The following is a 20,719-nucleotide window of genomic DNA, read 5'->3' on the forward strand; positions in this document are numbered from 1 at the left end:
TTTTTTTTAATACCTTGCTGGATGTCTTGGCACATATCTTCAATTTCGTAGGCAGAAGCAGGTGGGTTTCTTTGAGTTTGAGGTTAGCCTGGTCTACAGAGGGATTTCTAGGCAGCCAGTACTAGATAGTGAGACCCTGTCTCAATCAATCAGCCAGTGTGTGTGTGGGGGGGAGGTAATCATAGGTGTTAAACTCTGTTATCAAATTTATAGAAATGTCTTAAATCTTTTTTTTTCCTAAAAATTACATAGAATAAGTTTTTAGTGGTATTTTATTATAAATTTACCATATTTATTGTAAAATTAACTTTTATGTAAGACTCTACTGCGAAAACTACTCTGGCTGCAAAGTTATCTGCCAAGAAACAGGCATCCACACACAGAGATGAAGATGATGATTTTCAGGTAGAGAAGAAAAGAATCCGACCCTTAGAGACTGCGCAGCAGGTGAGCAGTTTATCGGCGTTTGAAATAATCTAGTTCCACGGTTAGATACAGCTGAATATGAATTTGGTGGTACGGAATAGTTAACTGTGTATATGGCTATAAAGTAACCGGCCATTTCCATTTTATCGTCTCCTGCCACAAAGGAAGTTAGTGTAGCCGCGTGTCCATGCTAACGTAATCAGAGCAACTGCCTGGTGTTCTGTACAAAGAGTCTGAGAGTAAAGTGTTTACTTGAGGCGTACCCTAAACACATAGCAACCTTACAGTTTTTCAGAATTCTAAATTTTCAAAATTACTAATATGATTCATTATAGAAGATGGTCGTTTTCATGATGGCGCTTTTGTGTTCTGAGCATGGCGACACTTCCATTCTCCCCACCCTGCTGGTCGTCCTTTCCATAACAGCTATTTCTTCTCTCACGTCTGGTTTTCGTTGTTCTTGTTGCTGAGCCAGATCTTACACGTCAGAGAGTGTTAAAGATGCGGAATGCCTCGTGAGTCTTTGTGCCATCCTTGTAGAGGCGCCATGTTATTGTATACTGTTACAGTTTGAGTATCTGTGCTGTTGAAGAGTATTGTGCCTACATTCGCATTTTATTTTACATGTGTGAATGTTTTGCGTGCATGTGTGTATGTGCACACCACATGTGTGCCTGGTGCCAGCAGAGATCAGAAGGGGTCACCAGATCCCCTGGAACTGGAGTTTTGTGAACCACCATGTGGGTGCTGGGAACTGAAATAGTGTCCTCTGCAAGACCCAGTGCTCTTAACTGCTAAGCCGTTTCTCCAGCCCTGTTATTGTACTTCTTAAACCCTTCGTTACTTTTTACCTAATAAAGACATTTTCTTTTGGTTCAGATACCTCTGATAGGAATTTTCACATTATATATTTTTTGGTATTGATAGTTTCAGTATAATGATAAAGTTTCCTCTGACTTTTTGAGTTCATGTTGCTCAGTGGTGTTTTTGTTATCTGTGCATGCGCATGTTTAGGAATTAAACCCAGGTCCTCCAGCATGCTGAGCATCTCCTCCCAGGGAGCTTACACTGCCGCCACTTTTTAAATTTATTTTGAGACAGGATCTTGCGGAGTTGCCCGGACTGGTTGTAGACTTATGATCCTTCCTTGGCTTTCTGTATAGCTGAGGTTTCAAGCATGCAGCGCCCACATGCCTGGCTCTTACTGAGTTTTTAAGATCAACATAGGATAACACATGTGTATTTCTAAAATTTATTTAAAGGTGGGAATTACCAGATTCTTCATATGAAATGTACTTTTTTCTCCCTGGTTTGTATTTATTTATTTATCCTTCCTAACATTTAGTTATAAATAAAAAGGAGGGGTTATTAATTAATATGTCATTGGTGTATAAACAACTGGATACTTTCAGGTGGACATATATAAATTGTGTGTTCTCGTTCTAGAGTTTAAATATATACCAACAATTTCTAGAATTAAATCTTGTTTTTAGAAATATAAACTAGCTTATTTTTGTAAGAGTACCAGTTATAAATTAAGCTGAAATCTATAATGTGGTTTAATTATTAATGTATTTTCTAATTAGGCATCTGCTTGGGCTTTGCTATAATGCTGTATGTAAAGTCTACATGATATGATTTATTTTACAGGGAGATATTGTCACACTGTAATTTTTATACATTAATACAAGTTTAGAACCCAAGAGTTTTTACTATATCTTCTCTTTGCCATAAATGGTGTTATGAGGTCTCTCTCTTCTTTGGTTTTTAAGATTTTATTATTACTGAGTAGAAATAGGTTTTCAGAGTCAGAGGAGGGAATGTGAAAGAACCCACAGTCAAGCTGTTCTTCCTCTGGTTCTGCATTTATAGATGAGAAAACGTCATTGTTTGGAAAAGGACGTTCACCATGTGGATGCACAAGTTACTTCGGAAAAGAGAGTAAAGCCCGAGTCTCCGGTAGGAAAGACAAGTTCCTCTTTCCGAAATGTACGTATTTCTGCCGTCGCTTAGGTTAAAGACAAATAGGGGGTTTTCTAAGTCTATTTTTGAAAGTAGAGAAAGAACAGCATGTTTTGAGTAGTAGAAGAGCTCAAAGCCCTAAACAGTGCCACCGCATTTGTGCTCACTAATGTGTGTGATGGTGAACCCTTTCCTCTCTGTGTCTCAGTTTCCTGTGTGTAAAGTGAGTGAAATACATCTTTTTTTTTTCTGTTTTTTGTTTTGATGTTTGTTGTTTTCCAAAACTTTTTTTAAATTTTTTCTCTCTCTGTGTGTGTACACGTGTGCTCATGTGGTTGCTAGAGGTCAATGCCAGGTGTCTTCTTCCATTGCTCCTACTTAAAGACGTTATCTGTATCTACCTGTCTGCTTATTGCGTGAGTGCACACATCCGCTGCTTCAAGCACGTGGAGATTCTCTCATTCTGTTGTGTGGGTTCCCAAGATCAAACTCAGGAAGAGGGCATCAGAGCCCCTGGAACTGGAGTTGCAGACGGTTGTGAGCCATGACGTGCTGGGAACTGAACCCGAGGCCTCTGGAAGAGCAGCCAGTGCTCTTAATCACTGAGCCTTCTCTCCAGCTTTATTCTTATGTTTTTATATTTTTGTTTTTATTATTTATATTTTTTGCTAACCCAGGCTCGCTTAAATGTAGTATATAGCTCAGGCTTGTCCCTAACACAGGTTCTTTTGCCTCATCCTCCCAGGCACACACTACAAGACTTAAGCTGTCTGTCTTATCTTTTACTTTTTTTTCTTTTCTTATTTTATTTTATTTTATTTTATTTTATTTTATTTTATATTTTTAAGATTTGTTTGTATTGGAGTTGGGAATGGTCAGGGGAAAGTAGATCTCAGTATGTGATCCCTTAGGACTGGAATTATAGGCAGTTGTTAGCTGCTTATTGTAGGTGCTGAGACCTGAGCTTAGTGCTTCTTCAAGAGTAGCACACATTGTTAATGGCTGAGCTGTCTCTCTAGCTCCTTATCTTATACTTAAAACACAACATGGCTTCTTGGCTATTGTACAAACTCTTGGGAGGCTGATGCAGGAAGATCATGAGATAAGTAAGAGGTTGGACTTCAAAAAGTATTTGAGAGGATTGTTCTTGTTGCTCAGGATGGCCTTGAACTCATGGGTTCCTGAAGTCCTACCTCAGCTTCTTAAGGATTGGGAATACAGGTGTGTACCACTATGCCTGGCTAGAGGTTTGGTTTTCTATTTGTACAAAGAATGGACTCTGGTGATCTGGAGAAATGGGTCCAAGCATTTGCTCTGCAAACATGAGGAACTAGATAAAAAAAAGCTGGTTATGGCTGGTTGTGTCTGTAATTCCAGCATTGAGAGGTGGAGACAGGAGGATTCTGAGAGCTAACTGGCCAGCCAGCCCAGCCAAAGTGGCAAGTTTCCAGTGCAGTGAGAGACACTGTCTCAAGGCAATAAGCCATAGAGGAAAATACCTCCCTACATTCAGTTCTGGAATCCACAAACTCACTACACACACCTGCACATTCATGTGCATACACCACACACAAAATATACAACACATAACGTGCACACACAAAAGGAATGGATACTGTAATCAGACTGCCCACATGACTGATTTTTTATATAAAACTGTATGTTTGATAGATAGATAGATAGATAGATAGATAGATAGATAGATAGATGGTGTTTTGGTACCCTTATCTATGCTGAAATTATTAATGAAGGTAGTCTAATTACCATATTCATCTCACATGGTTTACGTGTCTTTGTGTATGTTTAAGAACACTTGAAATCTAGTCTTAATGAATTTCTGATATGCAGTAGAGTATAAGCTACAGTCGTTGTGGTGTTGGCTGTATTTGTAGACTCGATTCATCCTAGCTGACTGAATCTTTGTGTCCTCTGACCAGTGCCATCACATGAGCTCTGAGTCTTCATCCCTGGTTATCTTCTAGGGATTCTCTTCTTTGCTTCCCTATATTTGACTTTTTTAGGTTTTTTCATGTAGGTAAAGTTACATAGTCTTTTTCTCTGTTTGTGATTTATTTCACTTTGACATCCTCCAGGATCATCCTTATTGTAAGTGGCAGGATCTCCCTTTTAAAGGCTAAATAGTGTCCCTTTGTGTATGTGTGTTTGTATGACAGGTATCTTTATTTATTAAAGTGTTGATCAATAAATTTGTTTCTTTCTTTCTTTGGACTGGAGTTCAGAATGCTCTAGAACTTCTTAAATGTCAGGCAGGTGCCCTAACACTGACCTATGTACAACATCAGCTCTCTGTCTTGCTTTGAAGAGCCTGAGTTAGAACAACTCTTATCTGTGTGTATGTCCTTGGTAATTTTTTTTTAACTCTTGGTATATTACCTAATTTTCCCACTTGCTAAATGTAGATACAAGTGTCTGTCTCACAAGGCAGGTTATGAGGATTAAATCATTACACAGATGTTAGTATATTTTAAGGCTTAAGCAATACATAGTAGAAGAAATAGTAGCAATAATGTATATGTATATACATATATATTATATACATATGTAATAGTCTTTTTATATTTGAGATGCTTAGCACTGTAGATGCTTCACATTTTTTAGTTTTCCAGGTTTTGAAATATTCACAGAGACTTTATATGCTCAGTTGTCTTAGTAATGAGTCCCAAGTCTAATCATGAAAATTGTTTCAGATACACGGTCTACAGACGTAACCCACGGGTAAATTTCTATATTTTCAGTTGTCTTTGTTTTCACAGTGACATACCACATAAGGACTGGTGTGGGGTTTACCACTTTTAGTGCTGTGTCAGTGTTCATAAAAATGCTAAGAACATATACTTGTATTCTGATATTTGTTCTTACATTGCTCTAAGTTTGTAATAAAAAGCATGAATACATAAAGTAGCTTTATGTATTTTCTATAGTGAGGCAAAATATGCCACATTTAAAAATTTCCTTTTAATTTTATGTATATGAACGCATCGCCTACATGTATGTCTGTGCACCACATGTGTGCCTGGTGCCCATGGCAGCCATAAGAGTGCATCAGATCCTCTGGACTATAGTTACTGTGTGGGTGCTGGGAGCCCAAGTGCCCCTGGAAGACCAGCTGCAGTTTTAGTGCTGAGCCATCTCTGCAGCCCAGTGCCACACATTCTTTTTTTTTAATTTAATTTAATTTAATTTAATTTAATTTAATTTATATATTTATTTATTACAATTTATTCACTTTGTATTCTCTCTGTAGCTCCCTCCCTCGTCTCCTCCCAGTCCCACCCATCCTTCCTCTTCTCCCCCTATGCCTTTTCCCTAGTCCCCTGATAGGGAGGACCTCTTCCCCTTCTATCTGACCCTAGCTTATCAGGTCTCATCAAGGCTGGCTGCATCATCTTCCTCTGTGGCCTGGTAAGGCTGCATCCCCCAGAGGGAGGTGATCAAAGAGCCAGCCACTGAGTTAATGTCAGAGACAGCCCCTGTACCCCTTACTAGGGAACCCACTTGGAAACTGAGTAGCCAATTGGCTTCCTTTGAACAGGGGGTCTAGGTCCTCTCTGTGCATGGTTCTTAGTTGGAGTATCAGTCTCTGCAGAACCCCTGGGCTCAGGTATTTTGGCTCTGTTGCTCTCCTTGTGGAGTTCCTGTCACCTCCTGGTGTTTCTATCTCCTTCTTCTTCTGTAAGGATTCCAGCACTCTGCCCAAAGTTTGGCCATGAATCTCAATATCTACTTCAATACCAAGATCTTCACCAACCCAAATCTGACAGAGGGCTGATAGCTACACATTCTTAAGTTAGAATAATCTGTTTTTTTTAACTTCTTAACAAACAATAGAATAAATGATTACAGAGAAAACAATAATCATAAAATGTACAGTGAATGTGTATGTTTTCCTTATTTAAACTTCAGAAAAATTTGAGTGTTAGTGAATACCTCCTCATATTTGGCATTAATTAGTGTGTCTAGTTTTTCAGAGAATTAAGATTAGTAATCTCCACTTGGGGAGGCAGAGGCAGGGGAAAATCTGTGAGTTCGAGGCGAGCCTGGTCTACAAAGTAAGTCTAGGACAGCCAAGGCTACACAGAGAAACCCTATCTCAATAAAAGAAAGACAGAAAGAAAGAAAGAAAGAAAGAAAGAAAGAAAGAAAGAAAGAAAGAAAGGAAAATAGATTATATTCTTGGAAGAATGAAATGCTGGGTAAGGAGTGTTTTTCCTTTTAGGACCTTACTTTTACTGCTGATGTAACATACTTCAGTCTTTACAAATACAAATATGAAAATAGTTTCTACAGACTTTGGAATAAGTGATTTTATACAGAATTAGAACAAAAATACATTTCATGAATATTTATTTTGTGTTTTAATATTTATTACATAACAGGTTTTAAAAAATATTTATTTTATTTTATGTGTACGAGTGTTTTGCCTGCATGCATGTCTGTGTACCATGTGTGTTTCTGCCGTCCGCAGAGTTTAGAACAGGCATCAGATTCTTTGGAACTGGAGCCACAGACAGTTGTCAGCTGCCATGTGGGTGCTCAGAACCTAACCCGGGTCCTCTGCCAGAGCAGCAAGTGCACTTTACTGGGCCACCGCTCCAGCCTTGTGTAGTTGATTTATCATTACATGTTTAAAGTAAAGTAGAAAAATCAAGTCCTGCTTGAAACTTTTCATGTTAAAAGATCCTATTCCTTATATTTCACCCGTCATATTTTAAGTTGCATTTATTGCTATTGTATGCATGTATGATGTTGGGCCGTGCACATGATCTGGAGCACGTGTAGACATCAGAGGATAGGTTTATGGACGGAGTCCACTCCCTCCGCTTTCATGTGGATCCTGGAGCTCAATCTCAGGTTGTCGGGTCTGTTACTGCATGAGCCCCGTTGCCAGCCCTCATCTGTCTTTTTTTGTTTGATTGATTTTTATTTATGTATATGTATATGCATGCCAAATGTGTTCAGGTTCCTACAGACGCCAGACGAGTGCTCAATGAATATCAGCAACTTTGAGCCAACCAGTATGAATTCTGGGAACTGAACTCAGGTCCTCTGTAAGAGCAGCAAACATGCTTAGCCACAAAGCCATCTCTCCAGCTCTCATCTTGCATATTTTAATTTATACCACCTAAACTTTTTTTATGTGCTTGAGATCATATTCAGTACTTTACTGTTTGAGTCAGTGCCAGACATTCTATTACTGAGCTATAGCTAGGCCTCTCACTCCTATGTAGCTAAGAAGGACCTTGAACTTTGATGATCCTTCCTGGGAAATGCTAGAATTACAGGCATGTGCCAATAAGCCTAGTTTATGTGGTGCTGGGGTTAAGCCCAGGGCTGTGCTTATTGAACAGCACAGAAAAAATGATATGGGAAAGGAACGAGGGATTCTTAGAGAAATCTTCAACAGAGGTTCACAAGGAAAGAGTTCATTTTACTGACCCCAACTGACCCAGAAATACTCAGTACTGCAAACATATGTTATCAGTCTGTATTCGTAGGTTGCTTCCAACACTTATGGTGGATATTTGTTGCACAAGATTTTTTTTCAACCTCTTGGCAACTTTCAGTAAATGATTAAACACACCATACATGTACATACATTATTCTGGATCAGGGGTATGGAAGAACACATAATAAATAAAGCTATGCGTTAGTTTAGCTTGTAAACGCTCATTGCGTGGAAATTCAAGGCATAGTTAGATTGGATCTACAGCTTTCTTAAAGGCAGGTTAAACTTAAACAGGCTAAGTACACAGTAGGACAACAGGGTAAGCACAGAGTATTAAATGATTCGAAGGGAAATTAACATTGCTGTGAGGTCTGTTAGGGGTCAAGAGATATTTTCATACAAATTTATCATTAAAGTTTGCAAAAGGAGAGAAAACAAAATAGTCAATACCTTTTTCTTACATCTGGTTCACTTTCTGAACATTGTAGAGTAAACTTTTCTTTTCACAAAGCAGAGCAAACACACACACACACACACACACACACACACACACACACACACATTATTTTTTTCTTCCAGAGCTGAGGACCGAACCCAGGGCCTTGCCCTTGCTAGGCAAGCGCTCTACCACTGAGCTAAATCCCCAACCCCCATAGATTTATTTTTAAAGCTTTACTATTTATTTATGTATATGTGTCTCTGTGTATGTGTACATGTTTGCTGGTGCCTGTGGAATCCAGAAGAGGGTGTGAGATCCTCTAGAGTAGAGTTACAAGAGGTTGTGAGCTGTCCCACGTGGGTGCTGGGAACTGAAGTCAGGTTCTAAACCTGAGCCATCTCCCTCCAGGCCTAAATGTAGATTTATTAAAAGTGAGAAAGGACTCCTGAGAGTGGGAGGGGCTCCAAATTCTTTTTGTTGTTGTTGTTTTTACTTATTTTGTGCATGTGAGTGTTTTGGCTGTGTGTATATATGTGTACCACATGTGTGCAGTGCCCGTGTGGGTGAGAAGAGAGTGCCATCTGGTCCCCTTAAACTAGTTACAGTCAGCTCTGAGCTGCCAGGGGGGTGCTGGGAATCTAACCGAATTCTCTGGAAGAGCAGCCAGTGCTTTTAACTAACTGCTGAGCCATCTCTTCAGCCCCCATTCTTTTCTTTTTAATTGTCCTTTTTTGTTTGTTGAGCCGTGTCTCAGACTGGCCTTCGGTTCCTGATGTAACTTAACAATGACCGCGCACTTCAGTTTCCTCTAACCTCTGGTTGCTGGTATCGCAGGTGTGTCCCACCACTTAGCTTTAGGTCATTTTCTAACGGTAATTCATAGCAATCAAGTGAGGCAGCGGTCTTCACACGATCAGAACACTGTCAACAGAAACATTGTGTTTTGGGGAATGTTAATCTAATACTGCTTTGTTTCAGCATTTATAATCGTTTTCTTAGGAATTGATTTATAATTTTAAGTAAATCTTTGTAATGAGGAAGGTATTGTTACAGACATGTTTTATGTGTATTTCATTGTTTTTACTAAACAAATGTTAGCATTAAGCACATTAATAACTGATTCCAGTTGAGTGAGGCAAGCAGTACCCGCTCTTTGCTGAGCATGTAGGAAAGACACAGGTCCAGCAGAGTGCGCTGTTGACCTTTGCCAAAGCGGATGCCAAGGAGCCCTAGGACTTCTTTCCCATTTGTTTCTCACATACCCTTGCCCCTCCTTTTTCTCCCTTTCCCCCTGTGTCCTTGTCTTTCTCTTTCTGCTTAAAGGTATCATAGAGTCTTAGGAGAAAAATGACCAGTTTTCTCTGAAAGTATTTTATAAGTCATTCTGTCAATTTTAATTTACTTTTATCTAAAACGTTTAGTTAGCTGTATTGTAGCAGTGCATAGACGGTGATGCTGCGTGCTAGGACACTTTTCTAGGTGGTTTAGGAATATTAACTCACTTAGAAAATACAGATTCATGTGGGTACATTTTTATTGTCAAATTCTATTAATTTTTCTTTGTGTTTAGTTTCAAAATAAAACAAAAGCATTTGATTTATGGGGAAAGCATTGTTTCGCCTAGTTCTACAAGAGAAAATTGAGGTACAGATTTAAGTAAATGGTTTTTCTCGCAAGGCTATTGAGTAGAGAAGCTGGGTTACAGTGGTTAAATTCCTCCAGAGTTGGCATAAAAGAGTTCATTTTTTGTGCTGTCACAGATCATCCAGTGTGTGCAGAACTTTGTAAGTATTGCTTTCAGGTAGTTTCTCGTTTCTCATGTATTTCCAGTATCCTGTCTGTTTTCTTTATGATGTTTCGAACACTTACCATCATGTGCGTGTTAAATTGTCTTGTCTGCCTCGTTGGCAGGTTGTTCAGAAGAATAAGTACAATATCTGCTTTTTACATTTTTATGCCCAGCATCTAGCACAGAGCCTGTACTTAGTACTCACATAATTGTTAAATAAGTGAATGGGGAAAAAAAGGCCTAGGTTAAAAAAAAGCATGATTCTCCATTATTTGTAACTTTTGTTGCTAGCTGATGATAAAAACATTTGTGAGAGAAAATAGATTTTATTATTAATATGCCTGACATTAAATTATATCTATATATAAGTAATTTATATACATATATATAACATATATAACATATATATGGCTGTTTATGTTGGGTTGGGTTGTTTTTCGAGACAAGTTTTCTCTTTGTAGCCCTGGCTGTTCTGGAGCTCACCCTGTAGACTAGGCTGACCTTGAACTCACAGAGATCCAATTGCCTCTGCCTCCACAGCGCTGGGGTTAAAGGTGTGCACCACCACCACTGCCTGGCCATTAGCTGTGGTAGTTCAGACCTATGATCTGGAAGCGGAGGCAGGAAGACATCACGTTAGAACCAACTGGTCTCAGGCTGTGAATTAGAGCCGCAGGATACGTGTGCAGCAGTTAGAGAATAACTCTTTTATTATTATGTTGTTTTGTGTGCGCGGGTGCTTTGTCTGCATGTACTCGTGTGTACTGCTCCGTGGTGCCTGCAGAAGGCCAACAGCTCTTTTAGTGTTTAGTTTAGTGTGTAAGGTCAGGCTCTAACTCTATGTTTTTTTTAAGTAGAAGTCCGGTTGTCCTAGGATGGCTTAAAAAAATAATCTCCTTTGCTTTAGATTTTTTGCTATTAATCATATTTTAAGTTGTTATATATATTTGTATTGGTTTTTGGCCCAGTGTATGTGTATATACTAAAACCCAAAGAGTCTAATACAGCCTCAAACAAAAACTCTGGTTGAGTTCTTTGCTCATTGTTGTTGTTGTTGTTGTTTGTTTGTTTTTTGTTTTTGCAAGAGAGGGTGTCTGTGTGTAGCCCTGGCTGACTTGGACTCGTTTTGTAGACCAGGCTGGCTTCGAACTCACAGAGATCCGCCTTCCTCTGCCTCCCTGAGTGCTGGCGTTACAGGTATTTTCTACTGCAGCCTACTTCTTTGCTCATTTTTACTTCTAAGCCAATGATTTCCAACCATTTTACTTGTCTGTTCTGATAGTTATCTTTATTGAAATATGCTTATTTTGTTTTTTTTCTTCATGTATTTTGTTGCCTTCATGTTGTCCTTTCCACTTATTACTTCTCTCTTGAGCCTTTGGTGCTTCATTATGATTCTAATATCGCTGAAGTTTGATTAGCATCTCCTCAAACCATGATTTTTTTTCTGGTTTGTTGTCATTTTCCTAGTTTTCTGAATACTTGTAATCATTCCCAAACTATCTGTTAGAACTTAAAATCTGTAAATTTATTCAAGTATTTAAGTCAAGAATATTGACTTTCAATATTTAGTGTACATAATGAAAAACACTTTTTGAAATTGAACTTTTTTTTTTTTTTGAGACAGTCTCACTGGGCCTTGACTGACCTGGAATTTGCTATATAGACCAGGCTGGCCTCATCACAGCGATCCTTCTGCCTCTGCTAAGTACTGTGACTAGAATTGTGCACCACTACCCCACCAGAACTAATTTTTGTATTTTTAAAAAGTTTTTTTTAATTATACATATGTGTGTGTATGTGTATATGTATATATATATATATATACATATTTTTATATATACATACATATGCATATATATACATGTGTGTATATGTATGTATGTATATGTATGTATATATATGTGTGTATGTATACACACACACACACACACACGCTCATGTATATATATACCTGTGTGTTTGAGAATGTGCATGTAAGTGTTAATGCCCCAGGAGTCAGAGTGTTGGGTTTTCCAGAGCTGGAGTTACAGGCAGTTATAAACCCCCTGATATGGGTGCTAGGAAACAAACTTAGGTCCTCTGCAAGAGCAGTACATGTTTTTAACTGTTGAATTATTTCCACAGCTCCTGAATTTTGTATCTTTAAAAAAAAATGGTTACATCTAGTTATTTATGTTTGTGTGTGTGTGTGTGCTGGGCTTTGTTTTAGACATCTTTACCCAGTGAGCCATTTTGCTGGCCCAGAGTTTTGTATTTTTTTAAAATATATTTTATTACAGTATTTTATGTAATTTTGTCTCTATGTTTATGTACCATATGCATGCCTGGTGCCTGTGGAGGGAGTTGAACCCAGGTCTTCCGGAAGAGCAGTCATGCTCGTAACCTCTGTACCATCTCTCTAGCCCACATTTTTTATTTTTAATGACTTTTTTTTCTGAATACAAAAGCAGTATTTATTTATTAAAGAAAATTTGGAAACTTCCAAAACCATATGAATAAGTTATGAACATTAATCCTTAATTCAACTATTTCTCTGTCAACCCCTGATCTTTTGCTCTCTGCTTTTATGTGTGTACTCATATACATGTGTATGAGCATATACATAATTGTCCATTGCTGTGACACAAATGAAACATATAGTTTAGCTTACTTTTGGGGACTCCTTTTTGGCTTTCCTTAGCTGTGTATATTTTCTGCTAATATTTTTTTGTTTGTTCTGTGCTTTGATGTTCTGTGCTGTCATCAGCAGGTAACTCAGGAAACCAGCCTTGGTTCAAAGAGTTCATTGTTGGTTGGCTAAGTCTCTAGCTGTCATTATCTAGAAGGCTCTATCTACTTAGTGGCCACGGGTTTCAACAGAAGCAAGAGAAGAAACCACATGATACAAATATTTTTTGAGTCTCCGTGTTGGGTTTTCCAATTTACAGTTGCCAAATGCAAGTCATGAGAACACACATAAGAAGTAGAGTTTATTGTCTTTGTGAGAAGAGTTGAGTAATATTGAGAAAGGACCAGGAATTTGTGGTCATTTTTATATTTTAGTATATATTATACATATACTTTTTTCATGAAATTTATAGCTCACAGCTTTTGGTTCTTTATTTGATATATTTTACTGGCCTGCTTTGACACATCATTTTGATGTAATCTTTTTGTATGGGCTAATGTCTGTGACATAATAACTTATTGGGCTAATTATAGCCTGATGCCTGTTATAAAGGTTAGTTTTTTTTCTTTTTGTTAAACTGTGTGTGTGTTTTGGAATAGTTTATATCCATTTAGACATTATCTGTTATACTTTGTTCTTCATTAGCAGAGTTGGGGGCCAGATATGGTGCTACACTTAATACTACACTTGGGAGTTCTAGGCCAACATGGCACGTAGTGAGACTGTGTCAAACAAAGCAAGTAGAATGAAAGGAGTCGAGTACCCTCTATAGCCCATAAAACCTATTCATTCTTTGCCCTTTAGAGAATAGCCCATAAAACCTAAAGTATTCATTCTTTGCCAACTCTTTGTTCCCAGTCTATTTCAGTCTTAGTAATTGAAGCCAGAAGTTACCGGCTTCGCATTCAGAGATCTGCCTGACTCTGCCTCCTGATCATGTTAAGGTAAATATCTTTTTTTAAGATTTAGTTTTTATTTTAGTTTATTTTTATGTTTGTGTGCATGTGTGCCATGTGTAGGCCTGTGCCTGTGGAGCCCAGAAGAGGGAATCAGAGCCCCTGTAGCTAGGGTTACAGACAGTTGTGAACAACCCATTATGGGTGTTAGGGATTGAACTTGTGTCCTCTGGAAGAGCAGGAAACAGTGTTAATGGTTGAGCCATCTCTTTAGCCCCAAGATGCAAAGTTTTGCAAAAAAACTTAGGGGAAGACCAAAGGCAAAGATCTAGGATAAGGAAGAAATTTCTCTTTATCAGCAGAGGCTGATCTTCCATGGAGAATTAGTGTACTTTGACTGCAGCATTTAAAAGGGCTCTTCGTGCCATTTTGTGTTGAGACTTTATAGTCACACACCACTTTCATTGAGAATGAGCTTATGACAGAGACTCTTTAAGTCAGCTGTCCTAAAGTACTATACTTACATGAAAACGACAGTGTTAGTCACCTTGGTTGGGTGTGTCCTTCTTTACGTCCAGGGACTTTGACAGACATTATGGAGCCAGTCTTGTCTGACTTAGTGCTTCAGTGAACCAGAGGGTGAATATGTACGAGTGAACCAAGGCCGTGAACTGACAAGAAAACCAAACCACACCACAGATGGGTTCAGTGTTTCCAAGTGGGCAGGTCAGAGTTTGGGGAGGGAGCACAGCACACCTCCTCGTGTACCCCTTCAGCTTTGGTACATCTTTTCCATGTATACCCTTATTACCCCAAACAAGCACGCCCACAAAGGATCATAAACTGGCAGGTGGGAGGGTGGCACACAAATGGCAGATTCCTCGTGAGATTCTGCACGGGACGGAGAGCCTATTGCAACTTCGTTCTCTTCACTTACATGACATAAATATTTGTTTTGGGAAATGTCCGAAAGAGCCTACAGATATCCCTGTGAGTCACAGTGACAAGAAAACGAGGAAGCATTTATAGTTCTTGCCCAGGGGTTGAAGCTGTTAGAGAGTAGGCAGTTGAGTGTGGTGTTAGAGTGACTACCACCTGTGAAGTGAAGAAAAAGACGATAAACTGTTGAGGTCAGATCTAGAAAAGCACTCCATAAGGCTAACATGCAGATCTTGATCAGGTACTAAAGTTACCTGTCTCTGTTAGAGTGGACACAGCACTCACTGGTGCACAAAGATATCCTCACAAACTCCAGTATTTAAAGAAGTATCATTCAGTAGGCTGACTTAAGAAAAAAACGAGATCTTAAAAGTCCCAAGTTTTGTGTGATAAATGTATGAGCGTAGTGTTTGCTGATTAAAGTTTGACACCAGAGCAAGTCTATAAATGCTGATAAAATATATGTCAACTTACGGCTGATGATAGAGCCTTTACCGGGCCCAAGAGTACCGTGACAACTGTGCTGGAACATGCTGACATGCTTGCTGTGGCAGGCGGTAGCGTGTGTCCAGGCTAGTTAGAGAAGGGACTTTCTCCCCAGTCTGCCATGACAGCAGAAAGACACAGGTCACCCAGGAGACCTTTCTCAATCACTTTCACAAACATTTTATTCTGGTGCAACATTTTATTCTGGTGCTTTGTGCTTGGCATAGGAAAGCTGGCTTGGATAACAACTGTGTCTGTTTCAGGTAATTAAAATTCCCTTAGTTACACTAATTACTTTTCAAGTGCTCAGTGTTCTTATCTGGCTAATGGCAAGTACATTGAATAGTCAGATAGTGAACCATCCAACATAAAAAAAAAAAATGCTGTTGGGGAGGGCTCTGTGTTTGTTAGCGGTTGGTGTGTGGTGATGACAAATTTCAATGTCCATAATAGAAGCAAAACAATTTTGTGTGTTGTGTGTATTCACGTGTTCACCTGTAGATATGTGTGCATGTGTGTATCATTTGTGTAATGTAACCCACCTTGATTATCGAGTCTTCATTATCTTGGAGTGCTCAGACTAAGCAGGCTGGCTGGCTAGTGACCCCTAGGGATTCTGTTTTCCTCAGCCCAGGACTAGGACTATATGTGCACTTCAGCTTTATTTTGTGGGGTTCTAGTGGTCAGACTCAGGTCCTCATGCCCGAAAATTAGCTGAGCCACCTCCTCAGCCCACAAGATCACTTTGTGTAAGTTCTGTCGCCTCCTCAGCCCACAAGATCACTTTGTGTAAGTTCTGTCGATAGCATTTCGGTCAATGTGTGCAAGATGACTTGATTGTTCTCTTATTTAATTTAAAATGATGCGTTGAAGAAGTCTGAAAAATACCAAAATGGGGTTTTGAGTGATGGCTCAGCAGCTAAGAGCGCTTGTTATTCTTGAAGAGGACCAGGTTCCACTATCAGCAACATGGAGACTCACAGCTGCCCGTAACTTCAGTGCCAAGAGATCCGATGACTCCTGTTCTCTGCAGGGTCCTGCATGCACATGGTATACATACATACATGCAGGCAAAACACTCGTACACAGAAAATACTATCATAAAATAGGAAATGAAAATCACTTCCAGTCTTGATGAGTAGTATTTTTGTAATGCACAGGTATACAGATCATAAGTGTACAGTTTGTACAACTAAATACACGAATGTCTTTTTATCATTATTTCTCTGTTTCCACGTTCTTTCTCATGCCCTGTGTGAATTTTCCTGAACTTTGGTAAGTATTGAACAAGCTTGCTAAGCAAGCGCTGACCTATATCCCAGCCTTGAATGTTGACTTTACAATCAAGGTGGACTCAGGATCACACTTCTTGCATGTACCAGGATGCAACCAGTTTGTCTTACTCTTGTTTTGAGGTCGGGTCTCAGTATCTATCTAGGCTTGCCTAGAACTACTGTGTGGCCCAGGCTGGCTTCAAACTTGATCATCCTGTCTTAGCTTTCCTAAGTGTTTGGTGTATAAGCGTAAACACTTGGTTTGTTTCAACACTGTTGATGCTGAATTGAACTACTTGGTCAAAGCTTTTGTAATTGCTGACTAATCCGTGTGTGACTTTTAAAAAATGTTTATTTTAAAACAAGGCCTTATAAGCTGTGCGCAGTGATGCGTGCCTGTAATCCCAGCACTCAGGGATGCAGAGGTAGTCAGATCTCTGTGAGTTCAAGGCCAGCCTGCTCTACAGAACAAGTTCAGGACAGTCAAGGCTGCACAGAGAAACCTTATCTGGAAAAACAAAAACAAAAACCAAAAAAACACAAAAACAAGGCCTTACTATGTATGTCTGGCTGGATTAGAACTTGCTTTACAGACTAGACTGGCCTCAAAAATCTCACAGTCATCTGTCTACCTCTGCCTCAGTATGCTGGGATTTAAGGCATGTGATATTTATTTATTTGATGCGCATGTATGTAAAGATATTTTATATTTTGGAGAGCCTTTTTCTAATCATCCACTCTAGCTCCCAAATAAATGAGACAGAGACGTAATAAGATTTATTAATAAGCTCTAAGTTCAATAACTGGGCAGATAGCCATTTATATTAATCCTCTATGCTAGTCTTGCTATCTTCCAGCCATGTGTCCCCAGTTACTTGCCATATTGGTTCTGTCTGGGCTGTGTTTGCTCCAGCAGGTCAGTTCTTAATTGCCACATCCTTTCTCTACCTCTTCCTTCTCTCTCTGCCTCATGGTCCCTTCCTGACACCCCAAGGCTGGGAATGGAAGCTCTGTCTACCTCTTCTTCCTCCTAGCTATAGCCTGTCCAGCTTTTTTTTTTAATTTTTTCATTTTTATTAATTAGTTTATTCACTATGTATCCTTCCTGCAGCTCCCTCCCTCCTCCCCTCCCGACCCCACCCTCCTTCCCCCTTCTCCACCCATTTCCCTCCCCAAGTCCATTGATAGGGGAGATCCTCCTCTCCTTCCTTCTGATCCTAGTCTATCAGGTCTCATCAGGAATGGCTGCATTGTCTTCCACTGTGGCCTGGTAAGGCTGCTCCCCACTCAGGTGGAGGTGATCAAAGAGGAGGCCAATCAGTTAATGTCAGAGACAGACCCTATTTCCATTACTATGCAACCCACTTGGACACTGAAGTGCCTTGGGCTACATCTGTGCAGGGGTTCTGGATTATCTCCATGCATGGTCCTTGGTTGGAGTATCAGTCTCAGAAAAATCCCTGGTGCCCAAAATTTTTGGTTCTGTTGCTCTTCTTGTGATGCTCCTGTCCTCTCCAGGTCTTACTATTTCCCCCTTCTTTCTTAAGGTTCGCTGCATTCCGCCCAAAGTTTGGTTATAAGTGTCAGCATCTCTCTGATAGCCTGCAGGGTAGAGCCTTTCAGAGACCCTCTGTGGTAGGCTCCTGTTCTGTTCCCTGTTTTCTCCCTCTTTTGATGTCCATCCTCTTTGCCTTTCTGAATGGGGATTGAGCATCTTAGCCAGAGTGGCTGTCCAGCTTTTTAAATTAACCAATCAGAGATAATTGGAGAGCAAAGTTTATACAGCATTAATCAATGTATGTGACAATGTAAGACTACAGCCCAGAATCCAGCATTTAAATACACAGAGCACCAGGCCAACCCTCACCAACATGTATGTGCTTGGATACCGTGGAACCAGAGTTGTAAGTGGTCATAAACCACCCGTGTGGTTCTGGGAACGAAACTTGGGTCCTCTGCAAGAGCAGCAAGTGCAGTTAGCTGCTGATCCATCTCTCCAGCCCCATGAGTGATCTTTGAGACTATGTGATTATTTTGTTCCCCACCAGCTTTTCACTCAGCATTTTCATTGTTATTGGTGGTGGTGGTGGTGATGGTGTTTTGAGACAGAGTTTGGCTGTCCTGGAACTCACTAGGCAGTCCAGACTGGCCTGAAACTCATGTGGGATTAAAGGTGTGGGGTACCCAGCTCACACATTGATTTTTAAATTATTTATTTGAGCTGGGGTTTTGCTTGTTGTATGTCTGTGTGAGGGTGTTGGATCCCCTGGAACTGGAGGTAACAGACAGTTGTGAGTCACTATGTGGGTGCTGGGAATTGAACCCCAATCATCTGGAAAAGAGGCCAGTACTCTTAACCACTGAGCCATCTCTCCAGATATGATTCTAACATCTAACTAGGTAGCTTGCCTGAGTCAGTTAATCAGTTGTGAGAGCTGCAGAATGCTGAGTTGAGAACCGTACTCCACTTAAAATTTTTAGCAGTCATCTGTAAAGAATTTCATTCCCCTCCTTTTTCATTTTCTCTTGAGATAAGATCTAACGTATTCAGCCTGGCTTTGAATTCCTGATCATCTTGCTTTTCATTCCTCAATGCTGGGATTATAGGTGTGTGTGTCACAGTGCTTTTTGAGATCAGGTCTAGTTGTATATTCCAACATGGCCTTGAATCTGGACTCTTTCCACCGTAGTCTCCCGAATGCTGACACTATAGGCTTATGCCACCATTCATACCAGCTTTTTAAAAAAAAAAATTAATAAGTCGGTCAGTGGGGCTCATCACTATTTCAGGACTTATTGCCATCACTGTATGTGCATATAGTGCTATTATACGTTTTGCATTATAACAGGTTGGTCTTTATGGTATGTTAAGCTGAGACTTTTTATTGCATGAATTTTTCTTTTGTAAACTTAGATAAAAATTATCTTACTTTGGATCTTCTTGATTAATTCTACTGAAACAAGACTTTTGAGAAACTAGGGCAACTGTGTTGAGGAATTTCCATTTACACCAGGCAAGAAAGTAAACAGTCAGCGGAGAGTAGGGTAACAAACACTTACCGTATCAAAAAACAACCGTGAAAAGGATCTGTCTTAATGTGCTAGCCCACTGCAGCTTAACATATTGCTTACAACCTTCACAATAGAATTTGAGTGACTTCAGTTACACATTCCAGGAGACTGGCAGTCTGTTACAATCAGAGTCTGAACCTTAGAGCAGGCTAATTTACAGAGATGGGATGAAGAAAGTTGTGGATTTGTATTACACACTCTCACCTGACACTGTATCTGATCCCATACCTGCTGATTGACATCTTGAATGAGCTCTTTGAAGCAAGTTCCAACTTAATTAAAACGTTTGCTTGGTTAGCAGTGATCTGTGAAAGCCTGTGATAAATATTGAATCAGGTTCACCTGCTGGTTGCTGCGAGTGGATAAACAGCTGCTTTGTGCAGTTTAATCATGAAGCTGGCAGTAGAGTACTACTGTTTAATTTTTTTTTTAAAGAATGATTGAAAAGGTACAGTTACGTCACACTTGCTATCTTACCAAAGTGTGTGCTTATGTGGGGTTTTGTACAACAGGCGTTCGTATCTGTTTAGATGGCTTAGAAAGCAGCAAATGGTTGATAAATGTTAGCAGCAATCCCTCTTTTATGCCTCACAGCTTGTATTATAATTCTATGTTAATTGGCCTTTTACTACTGGCTCTTTGTATGCGTCGCTTTTTAAAGTAAACCCAGTATCACACGGGCGGGCGCGCTGCTTAAACTGAGTAGATTACAAAACACAGCCCTGGGTGTGAGGAAGGTTTGTAGGGAGGAGGGGTCTGTCAGGGAAAGCAAGGTAGGAGAAAGTGGGAGCAAAGATAATCAGATGTATTCTGTACATGAGTGAAACTGTCGAAGAATACACTTAATAAAAACAGAAATAGAGAAAGGATGCGGGGCGGGAGAGATGGCGCAGTGTAAGAGCGCTTCCCCGTCTCTGAGAGCTCAGTTCCGAATACCAGCATCAGGCAGGTCCCAACAGTCTCCAAGTTCATTCTTTTGTGGCTCATCAGGTGCACACGCATGCATGACATATAAACACAAACATAAAAAAATAAATCTTAAAAAGAAAAAAAGTTTCTGTATTTTCACTTGGTGGGAAGGTAGGATTTAAGATTTTGAATTTGACCTCTGAATATTTATTGCAGATTTTGCAGTGACTTGAATAATTCCTTTTGATTATCTTTTGACAATAGAAAATGGAAAATAAAATAGAATTAGAAACACTTTAAGGTTTGTTTTAGCTTTGTGTTATATTAGATGGATATTAAAACTGAGATGAGTTTAAAAGCAGAGGTCAAGCCTTTATGAAATTACCCTC

General features: G+C 39.6%; 1 protein-coding gene across 1 annotated transcript in view; it reads left to right on the plus strand.

The window, feature by feature from the left end:
- Positions 1–20,719, plus strand: part of Brip1 (BRCA1 interacting helicase 1) — a 125,585-nt gene that overhangs the window by 11,682 nt on the left and 93,184 nt on the right. Inside the window, 2 exon segments of the mRNA XM_021645850.2 lie at positions 320–447; positions 2,299–2,415. Coding sequence (XP_021501525.2) covers positions 320–447; positions 2,299–2,415 — 245 coding nt within the window.

This window comes from Meriones unguiculatus, chromosome 7 (assembly GCF_030254825.1).
Source record: "Meriones unguiculatus strain TT.TT164.6M chromosome 7, Bangor_MerUng_6.1, whole genome shotgun sequence".
NCBI lineage: Eukaryota > Metazoa > Chordata > Mammalia > Rodentia > Muridae > Meriones > Meriones unguiculatus.